Source organism: Colias croceus, chromosome 13 (assembly GCF_905220415.1).
Source record: "Colias croceus chromosome 13, ilColCroc2.1".
NCBI classification, from domain to species: domain Eukaryota; kingdom Metazoa; phylum Arthropoda; class Insecta; order Lepidoptera; family Pieridae; genus Colias; species Colias croceus.
The window spans coordinates 11,095,832-11,106,307 of record NC_059549.1 but is presented as its reverse complement, the minus strand read 5'-3'; the positions used below and the strand labels follow the sequence as shown (position 1 = coordinate 11,106,307).

The 10,476-nt window shown below is 37.7% G+C and overlaps 1 protein-coding gene across 1 annotated transcript in view; it reads left to right on the top strand.

Moving 5' to 3' along the window:
• The first annotated feature begins 4,217 nt into the window (after positions 1 to 4,217).
• Positions 4,218 to 10,476, top strand: part of LOC123697076 (glutamate receptor ionotropic, kainate 2-like) — a 29,660-nt gene continuing 23,401 nt past the window's right edge. The window contains exons 1-2 of the mRNA XM_045643492.1: positions 4,218 to 4,223; positions 4,909 to 5,064. Coding sequence (XP_045499448.1) covers positions 4,218 to 4,223; positions 4,909 to 5,064 — 162 coding nt within the window. The remainder of the gene's footprint in view (positions 4,224 to 4,908; positions 5,065 to 10,476) is intronic.

Below are 10,476 nucleotides of genomic sequence, written 5' to 3'. Positions count from 1 at the left end.
ACCCTCCGGCGCACTTTTATAGAGGTTTCCCTCGCAGCCCCCACCTCACACCAGAGGTGGCGGCCCTCGGTCCGGCCCCACGGACCGGATTACGAGTTGGCAGATGGCTGTCCCAGGACAGCCGCCGCCCTACACCCACCTATAGGAGTCACCGCGTGTCACAAAAGTGACGCGTCGGGATCCCGCCCCCTGTTTTGTTGGTAGTTAGACTACCAACAAAAAACAACGCGCGCGGCCTCTGGCCGCCATCCATCGCCGCAAAGCGCAGCCCCCTGCCAGTCGGTCGGAACGAGACCCAATACGAGCCCCGATCGACATTCCAACCCCGTTTTGCCCAGCCAAATTACCAGGCCGCGACCACTAGCCGCCATCCCTCGCCGTACCACAACGGCACCTGAGCCAATCCTGGCCCCCCGGAGGATCCTAGCCAGCTAACCAGCCATCCTACAGCCAGCCAGCCAGCCGGACAACCAGCCGGTGACAGCATGCCAGCCAGCCGCCGTCCAAAGCAGCCAGCCAGCCAACCGGTGGAGCAGCCGGTTTCAGCCAGCCTGCCAGCCGGCCCCCTAGCCAGCCAGCGAGGCAGCCGGTGTGACCAGCCGGTTCCAGCCAGCCCGGCCAGCCGGCCTTCAAGCCAGCCAGCCAGCTATATGGATCCCTGGCCGTCGAACCAATCGTGTCGTCAGACGACAGACCGGCCTTTCAGCCCCTCCGCGTCCAATTAGCTTCACTCAGAGTACACGAGGGCCCTAACCTAACCTAACCTAACCTAACCTAACCTAACCTTTGATTTTCATTATACAGGGTTATTTGTAAAACACCGGCAACCTCGCAGGACAAGATAGCTAACATCATAAGTAACAACATTTGTTCTACGACTTTTGGCATAACGCAATAAATTATTTTTAAATGATTTTTTAGCTTTTATTGTACTCTCCTAACATGTGTAAGTCTATGTTCTATTCTTTATCGAAAGGACGACGCGACGCCCCCTTCCCCCTCTCGTTCGCTTCTTGTTTACGTAATTTTTGGGATGCGCGTAGAGTTTATAATATTCAAACGGAAAATTAAATGAATATTTATTTTTGTATGAAAATAAAATCTAACAAATTATCAAAAGTCGTAGAACAAATGTTGTTTCTTATGCTGTTAGCTATCTTGTCCTGCGAGGTTGCTGGTGTTTTACAAGTAACCCTGTATAATATGACTATCTTTCCGCCTTTTCAAAGAAAAACCCGCATAGTTCCCGTTCCCGTGGGATTTCCGGGAAAAAGTCTATCCTACGTGTTAATCCAAGTTGTATATATTTCGCAGATAAACTAAAAAATATATTTGGAAAATCCAAAAGTGCACGACTCATAATGCTCATTTAATTATGAAATATAAAAAAATATATATATATAATATTATAGATATACAGTCTTGTAGTTTTCGTTTTTGCACGACGATGGGAAGCATCAGAGAGTGCTTTACGATCGAAAAATTTTTTTCGCCTCTTTTTTGCAGCTATTCTTATTATTATAGCCTTGTTAGTTCACGGAATCAAGATATTTTGCATACTATTGTCGAGATAATTTAATGGAGATTAATCCCATACTTTTTAAAAATTGATTTACTTCAATAGAATTGGAAAAAAACACCGAAATAGGTCAAAAAATTTTCCTGTCCGTCATGTGTGAAACCTGAAAACACTATAACTTGTGAAAAAATCCATCATTTGAGTTAAATTTTTTTTTTTAAATATTCTAATCGACGATTGTAGGTCACTGAATGCGAATGATTACTTAATTCAGTGTCGTTTAATTGCAATTAATAAAAAACGTTTCCAATTCTATTGAAGTAAATCAATTTTTAAAAAGTATGGGATTAATCTCCATTAAATTATCTTGACAATAGTATGCAAAATATCTTGATTCCGTGAACTAAGTAACAAGGCTATAATAAGAATAGCTGCAAAAATGAGGCGAAAAAAATTTTTCGATCGTAAAGCACTCTCTGATGCTTCGCATCGTCGTGCAAAAGTATACCTTGCAATTTGCCAACCCGGTCTCGAACCCCGGACTTTACGGGTAAAGTCCGAGGCTTTAGTCACAGCACTCTGCTTCCAGCTTGCTATAGATCATCCATCGCATAGCCATATTATGGCACTGTTTCAGTAACATTTCACATTTTCATTATATCTATGGGTAATCATAAGGTGAAGAATGAGTAAATGCAAGTCTAAGACGCAAGTATAAAGAATTATGATACTGTTTTACTGCGGTAGGGTCTATAGACGCCATGTCTATTTTATTTTTCGTTTGTGGCGCTAATATGGCTAACCCTGACCAAACCTGTGTTAAACTCGGGTGTTGAATTATATTGTACTTTTCAAGTTAACCCATTTCGGTTGCGACAAAATGGAATAGGGTATTTGTGAACATGGTGTGTGTTCGGTGGCGAGACGCGACGTGACGTGTTCCAGATTGAAAATAGCAATGTGAGGAGCGGAGAGTGGCGAGCCGCGGGCGTCGGGCGCGCAGAGCCGCAGACACGCGCCGAATCGAGCTGCGCCGGCACGAAGCACACACGTGACGTTATAATAATAATAAATAATATGCACATTATAATTAACCCATTGTTGTGAATGTGACACTATAATGTTCTTCATCCTGCTGGTGACAGTCGTCCTCAGCGCTGCACAAGACGTCCGCATCGGTAAGAATAAATTAGCTAAACTTTTGAGAAGCCTATATTATATACTAATCTATACTAATATCACAGCTAATATTATAAAGCTGAAGAGTTTGTTTGTTTGTTTGAACGCACTAATCTCGGGAACTACTGGTCCGATTTGAAAAATTCTTTCAGTGTTAGATAGCCCATTTATCGAGGAAGGTTATAGGCTATATTTCATCACGCTACGGGCAACAGGAGTGGAGCCACGGGGGTTAAACCGCGCGGAGCAGCTAGTATTATAATATAGGTTTGTTTGCTTGAACGCGCTAATCTCAGATATTACGGATCCGATTTGAAAATGTGTGTTATATTTTATCGAGGAAAGCTAAAGGCTACATAATTAATATCATCACTATAAAGACAAATGGGAGCGGGCATAGCTAGTTCATTATAATATAAAGACACATAAAGAAATCACTGAAGAATCGTGAACTTTAAACTTAAAAATATTGTAATAATATGTAATTATTGAGATTATATATATTATATATATTAATATATATATTAATATGTAATTACGAGAGCAGTGGTGGCTGAGAGCAGTGGTGGCTCAGTGGTGAGACCTCGGACTTCGAATCGATAAGTCCGGGGTTCGAGACCAGGCGAGCGCGCAGGAATTAAATTGATTTTTCAATTTATCTGCGCATGTTGTAACATCACCACTGCTCGAACGGTGAAGGAAAACATCGTGAGGAAACCGACATGTCGAAGAATTAAAAAGTTCGACGACATGTGTCATCCGCCAACACGCACTTGGCCAGCGCGGTGGATTATGGCCTGTACCCTCATAGGAGGCCCGTGTCCCAGCAGTGGGAACGTATATGGGCTGATGATGATGATGTAATTATTATGTATTACTGCGAACGTTGTTAGTGCCCCGATTAATACTCAGGTACTCGTGTTATTATAGCAAATACCTATATTATCACTATTTTTTTTTGTTTTAGTCCATATTATTTTATCTTAATATAATTTCACGAAAGGCTTTCATATTGTGCAATGGTCGATAAGGTGACGACTAACGAGCGTGCATCGCCGACAGGTGTGGTGGAGAGCCGGCCGGAGCGCGCGGCACAGCTGGCGGCGGCGGTGGACGCGGCGCTGCGGCGGGCCGGCGCGGCGCCGCCCGAGCCCGCGCCCGCCGCGCCCGCCGAGCCGCACGAGCCGCTCGCCGTGCCCGCGCACGTTTGCGCTCAGGTGTGCATCAAACTAAATTATTACCGTGAAATAATATGCCAACATTGCCCACTTTTTTTAAATAATTTCAATTTCCGCAAAAAATTTTTATGGAAACGTTAGTATTTTCTGTTAGCATATGTTTTTCTTAGATCGTGTGCATATATTGTTATAGCAAATTTCATTATTCTTCAACATTAATCCATTTTTTGTCTGTTTTTGAGGGCAGGCAAAGTTATCTGCACTTATTGCCAACATTGCCCACGTCGGTTTTTGGCATTAATATGACCTCTAGCCAGATTATATTAAAGTCCAATTCAAAAATGTTGGTAAAGATGTAGTTTACTTTAAAAATCAAAGCAGTAGGTATCATGAAAGGTTCCCGACTTCACGATTCGTACGAAAATACGAATGCGCCACGAATCCACGATTCAAAAGAAAGCGGAATTTTACTCGACAGCTAAGCATGTTCGGACAGAAAATAGTGACTACATTCATGACAATAATTATTCATCCGCAAAAAAATAAAATCAAAAGTTACCTACGTCTAACAATACATAATATTATAATTTACTTCGCCGCGTCTGTCAGTCTGTCTTTTCGCTATCCGATTTTCATTCTGTTTTCACCTTGTTTTCACCGATCGCGATGCATAGCGATTAGCGTGGTTGTCGATTTAAATAGGCGGGTGAAATTCCTGGGGGCAGTCTAGTGAACTATTAATAATAAACTATTACCACATATTATAATATTATGATACTGTACTAGTATGTACTATTACCTAATTACCTATGATTAAAACACAATCGCCATACACGTACGGGCTCACGACTCATCGTTGACCGTCGTAACTTTTAATATTATAGTTTAGTTAACTAGGTACATACCTAGTTGAAACTTTAATGCAATGAGTGTGAAACTTTTCAGCGATTCGTAAAATGATCGCCAATTTTATAATAAGATTTGCCAATTTTGAAACTAATATGGATCTGTTTGCACCGGTCGGTCGGGCAGGCGAGCGAGGGCGCGCAGGCAACGCTGGGCGCCAGCGCGGGCGGCGCGGCGGCGGCGCGCGCGGGCTTGCTGCTGCTGCTGGCGGAGCCGGCCGCGGCCGCCGACCCGGACCCCGCCGCGCTCGCCCTCTACCCGCACCCCGACGTGCTGGCTGAGGTTACACTCAAACTCAAACTCAAACATTTATTCAATTAGACTACTATTTAGTAGCACTTTCGAATCGTCATTACATAAGTATTTTTAACATTTAAGTACCACCGATTCGGAAAGCAGTATACTATATGGAGAAGAATCGGCAAGAAACTCCATAGTTGCTTTTTTAAAATCATGTCAATATTACATAATAGTAACTTATAAAGTTATATCTAACTACATAATATATCATAGTATGCCAAAGAACTACGTACGTACTATACTGTGGTTTTTACGCGACAACCCTCCATGGGTTTTTAATTTTTATCGTCCATATATATTCCTGAATACTGTAGTACGCTTGTAGAACTAAACTCTTTAATATTATGATGAATTCTATTGTAAAAGCAATACCATAATATATATTATAATACCTATGAATGAATTTTTAACTTTAGCTAATCGGAAAAATGGCATTTCAATTCTATTTCTGTTCCTTGTGCCATAACAGTGTCTATCTCCTGACTCCTACTCTTGTGTGTAAGTCGGCGTTTTGGTGTACATGCAAAATATTATTAAATATATACTGTGATGGTACAGTAAGGATACCTATTCTTAAAGAGATCTCTTAGTGAGTCCCGAGCACGTAAATTATACAGGGTTACTTGTAAAACACCAACAACCTCGCAGGACAAGATAGCTAACATTTATGATGTTTGTGTGACAACATTTAAGTGACGACTTTTGATAATTTGTTAGATTTTATTTTCATACAAAAATAAATATTCTTATTATTATTTATTTATTTATTTATTTATTTTCCGTTTGAATATTATAAACTCTACGCGCATTCCAAAAATTACGTAAACAAGAAGCGAACGGGAGGGGAAAGGGGGCGTCGCGTCGTCGTTTCGATAATGAATAGGGTAACCTATTAAAAACTCGAATTTCTATTACCCGAAACTTAACCCCGAAAACGGTTGTTAGAACTTTTAAAAGACAGATGTAATGAATGATAAATTATTAAAATTCCTTTTTTAATTTCCCAGATGAATCAATTTCCAGATGCACCAAAACCAGATTTTTAAAAAATAAGTATTTTTTGTTTCCCGTATTCTCATAATCCAGATCTCATTATACTAGATTCTCAGAATATTTTTTTTTGTTTCCCGACGTACCATTTTCCAAATAAACTATTACCAAATTTTCATAATCTTTTTATTTGGTTCCCATATAATCGTATAACCATGGACGAATATGTATAACAGATAAACTATTGCCAGATTTTCATAATCTTTTTATTTGTTTTCCATACAATCGTGATTATACCTTTACTATCGACAGTGCCGTCTTTAAGGCAGGGCCCGCAGGGCCCTGGCCCGAGGCCCCGAGGTAGGCAGGGGCCCCACAATTCTGAAAATTTTCGATATACAACAACAAATTTTATAACATAATAAGAAAAATATCAAATCACACACTTGGTAAAATAGAAACAAGATTTAGAAAATTTGTTTGTTATATTAATTGTATATGAATAAATATAAGTATTGTTCTTTGTATAGATTATAATATATGGTTTTCATTCAATTTTATTTAAATTAGAATTGGTGGGGTATTAGTTTTTTAGATTCAAAAAATTTATTTATTGAACTCTCATATGTGGGGTGTTAAGAGACGGGGTTACGATTTAGCCTATTGCGTAATTGTAAACTGAAAAATGATAAAGTTAAAATTTAAGGATTTTCCATCCCTTACATAGGCCCCAGCCAGTACCTTGGCCCATAGCCTCGTTGATCCTAAAGACGGCACTGACTATCGACTGAAAATAAACATTGTCAGTAAGTAAATTTATTGTTTTACTTGTCCATTACAGACCGGTTTTAGTGTCAAAGTCGACTCAGTAGGTTAGGTTTGAACTACGACCCCCACGCTAGAACTGACTCGGTATTGTTTTACTTGTCTATTACAAACAGAATCGCAGAATCGAAATTTTAAAATTCGGGGTTATGAAAAAATCCAAACGTTTTCTGGATTATGATATTCGGAATATTAAAATTCGAGATTAAGATAGGTAACCAATGAATAGAACATAGACTTACAAATGTTAGGAGAGTACAATAAAAGCTTAAAAATTTATTTAAAAATAATTTATTGCGTTATGCCAAAAGTCGTAGAAATGTTGTTACTTATGAATTATGATGTTAGCTAACTTGTCCTGCGAGGTTGCCGGTGTTTTACAAATCACCCTGTATATAGAGCGAATGGCTCTTTTCTGTAAGATAAATATAGTTTCTATATCTGCAGCCCTGCCCCACAGTAGAATTCCATAGGACATAATGCTATGAAAGTAGCTGAAATAAACCAATCTAGCCGTATCTTTATCGGTGATCTTATTTTTCGGACTGCATATGCAGCTGAACTGAGCTTACCTGCAGCGGTGTTGACATAGACATACTTTATGTTCTCCAAAATAACACATCCCTTAACTCAGTACTCACAAAATTATTTTTAATACATTTTTAAAAGAGTTTTAATTTTAAAGTTTAATAAATAATAATACGTTAAAATACAGTTCTTCTTGTAAACTATCGAGTACAGCGTTGGTCAAATCACATCACTACGATCACGTGGCGGCAGTGAGGTGCGCGAACGCGAAGGGTGCACGAGCGAGCCAGCGCGTGTCCGCCTCCCACTTCCCCTTCACGATGCTAGATTTATTTTCATAAAAATAAATACAACAATCGATTTACCGATGAAATGTGATACTGGATTTCAATTTTGTGTTTTTTCTAGTATCGTTCTTGCAAGATCGAACTGCACATTTCACCATGTTTATTCGTAAATAAATATGAAAAAAATCCCTAGAGAAACGCACTATTTTTGTTGTTTTTTAATTTTTTTAATCATTTATGAAGTAATTTAAAATGAAAAAATAATAATTTTTCTGACATGGTCAGACATTGATTTTAATGTTTATTGTTTCAATAAAAAAAAAGATCGACGTTTGACCGAGTTTTGCAGTCGCTTCTAGAATTGATTAGGCCATAACCGAAATAGAATACCTACATAATTTACATTCGATGTTTGACTGAATAGTTAGGTCAGCCGTCAGCTCCTAGGTTTGAGTAAAAATACTTCAGTCAAAGGGCGAAATTCAAAATATGTATTTCGATGATTGCCCTATGGCATTTTCCAAACCTAAGATAAACCAGTCCATCCGCGAAGAAATTGTGTTTCGGGATTTGACTATAACATGTGCGTTACCGGAGCCATGATTTTGCGAACTTATTACTTACATATTATAACGCATCTACGCCTTTTATAATAATACCGATATAATATTATGGTAAATGATCATATCGCCGTCCCCGGAGAATAAAATGATAACTGCCATTACCATAGTTTTATTGTTATGCCATATTTGAAACCTTATACATCTATACAATTTTTTTTTTAATTTTTCTCCTGTACCTAGGTAATCCACAAAGTTATAAGATATATTGCAATAATATTCAATGCTTTTTCCTAGAACATATTCGTACCTACCGTAAATAAAGATAGTATAATGATAGTGAAAAAGTTTATTTAGTCTTTATGTGATAATAACTTTTACAATAAATTCTCGGAAAAAGGAATCGGTGAAATAATGACGATCGCCTATTATCATTTTATTCTCGTAAAAATATTTTTTGGTGCCATTCGTATGACCATGTACATTATGATCACGATGATGATCGGGAAGACTGACTTTTATTACTTTTTATTGTGTTCATTTTTGATATTATAATAGTTGATTATTCTAATATTTTTAAATTATAAAACCCCAGAATAAAAGTTCATTGGATATTATCCATTAACGCATAATATCGCCGTCCTCGGAGAATAAAATGATAATCGCCATTATCATAGTTTTATTGTTATGCGATATTTGAAGCCTACGTAGCCTAATACATCTATAATACAATTTTTTTTTGTAATTTTTCTCCTGTAATCCACAAAGTTATAAGATATTAAAATAATATTCACTGCTTTTTCCCAGAACATATTCGTACTAGAAAATAAAGATAGTATTATGATAGTGAAAAAGTTTCTTTACTCTTAATGTGATAATAGTTATTACAATAATATTCTCGGAAAAACGAATCGGCGAAATAATGACGAACGCCTATTATCATTTTATTCTCGTAAAAATATGTTTTGGCGCCATTCGTATGACCATGTACATTATGATCACGATGATGATCAGGAAGACTGATTTATATTACTTTTTATTGTCTTCATTTTTTAATGTAATGATAGTTGAATACTCTAATATTGTCTTATTAAAAACCCTCAGAATAAAAGTTCATTGGATATTATCCATTAATGCATATGTCCAATATGAACGAGAATAAAATGATAAGTGTGTATTAGTAAATTTACATGTCATTCAAATGCTACTAACTTTTTAAATTTTAATTATCTTCAGTTCTCTTAAAGTTAGTTAAGTTCTCTTAAATTAATATATTTTGATACATAATAAAAGGTTAAAAAATTAGCTACCATTCCTATTCATTATTAGCGTAAAATAAAATGTCCATCCTACATTCCCTATAAGACAAAATAAGATGAAAAATAAATTACGGTTGGTCTGAGGTTTATCAACCCATTCCTCGCTACAAATCCTCGCACATTATTGATGGTAAAGCACCCTAACGATACCCCTAAGGACACGAACACGAACACGAACACGAAACGAACACGAACACGAACACAAACTCAAACAAACTCAAACTCAAACTCAAACAAACACAAACTCAAACTCAAACAAACACAAACTCAAATTCAAATTCAAATTCAAAAACGAACACGAACACGAACACGAACATCAAACACGAACACGAACATCAAACACGAACACGAACATTAAACACGAACAAGAACATCAAACACGAACACGAACATCAAACGCGAACACGAACATCAAACACGAACACGAACATCAAACACGAACACGAACATCAAACACGAACACGAACATCAAACACGAACACGAACATCAAACACGAACACGAACATCAAACACGAACACGAACATCAAACACGAACACGAACATCAAACACGAACACGAACATCAAACACGAACATCAAACACGAACATCAAACAAGAACATCATACACGAACATCAAACACGAACATCAAACACGAACATCAAACACGAACACGAACATCGAACACGAACACGAACATCGAACACGAACATCAAACACGAACATCAAACACGAACATCAAACACGAACATCAAACACGAACATCAAACACGAACATCAAACACGAACATCAAACTCAAACTCAAATTCAAATTCAAATTCAAAAACGAACACGAACACGAACATGAACAATTACTCTAATATTGTCTATTTTTGTCTTATTAAAAACCCCCAGAATAAAAGTT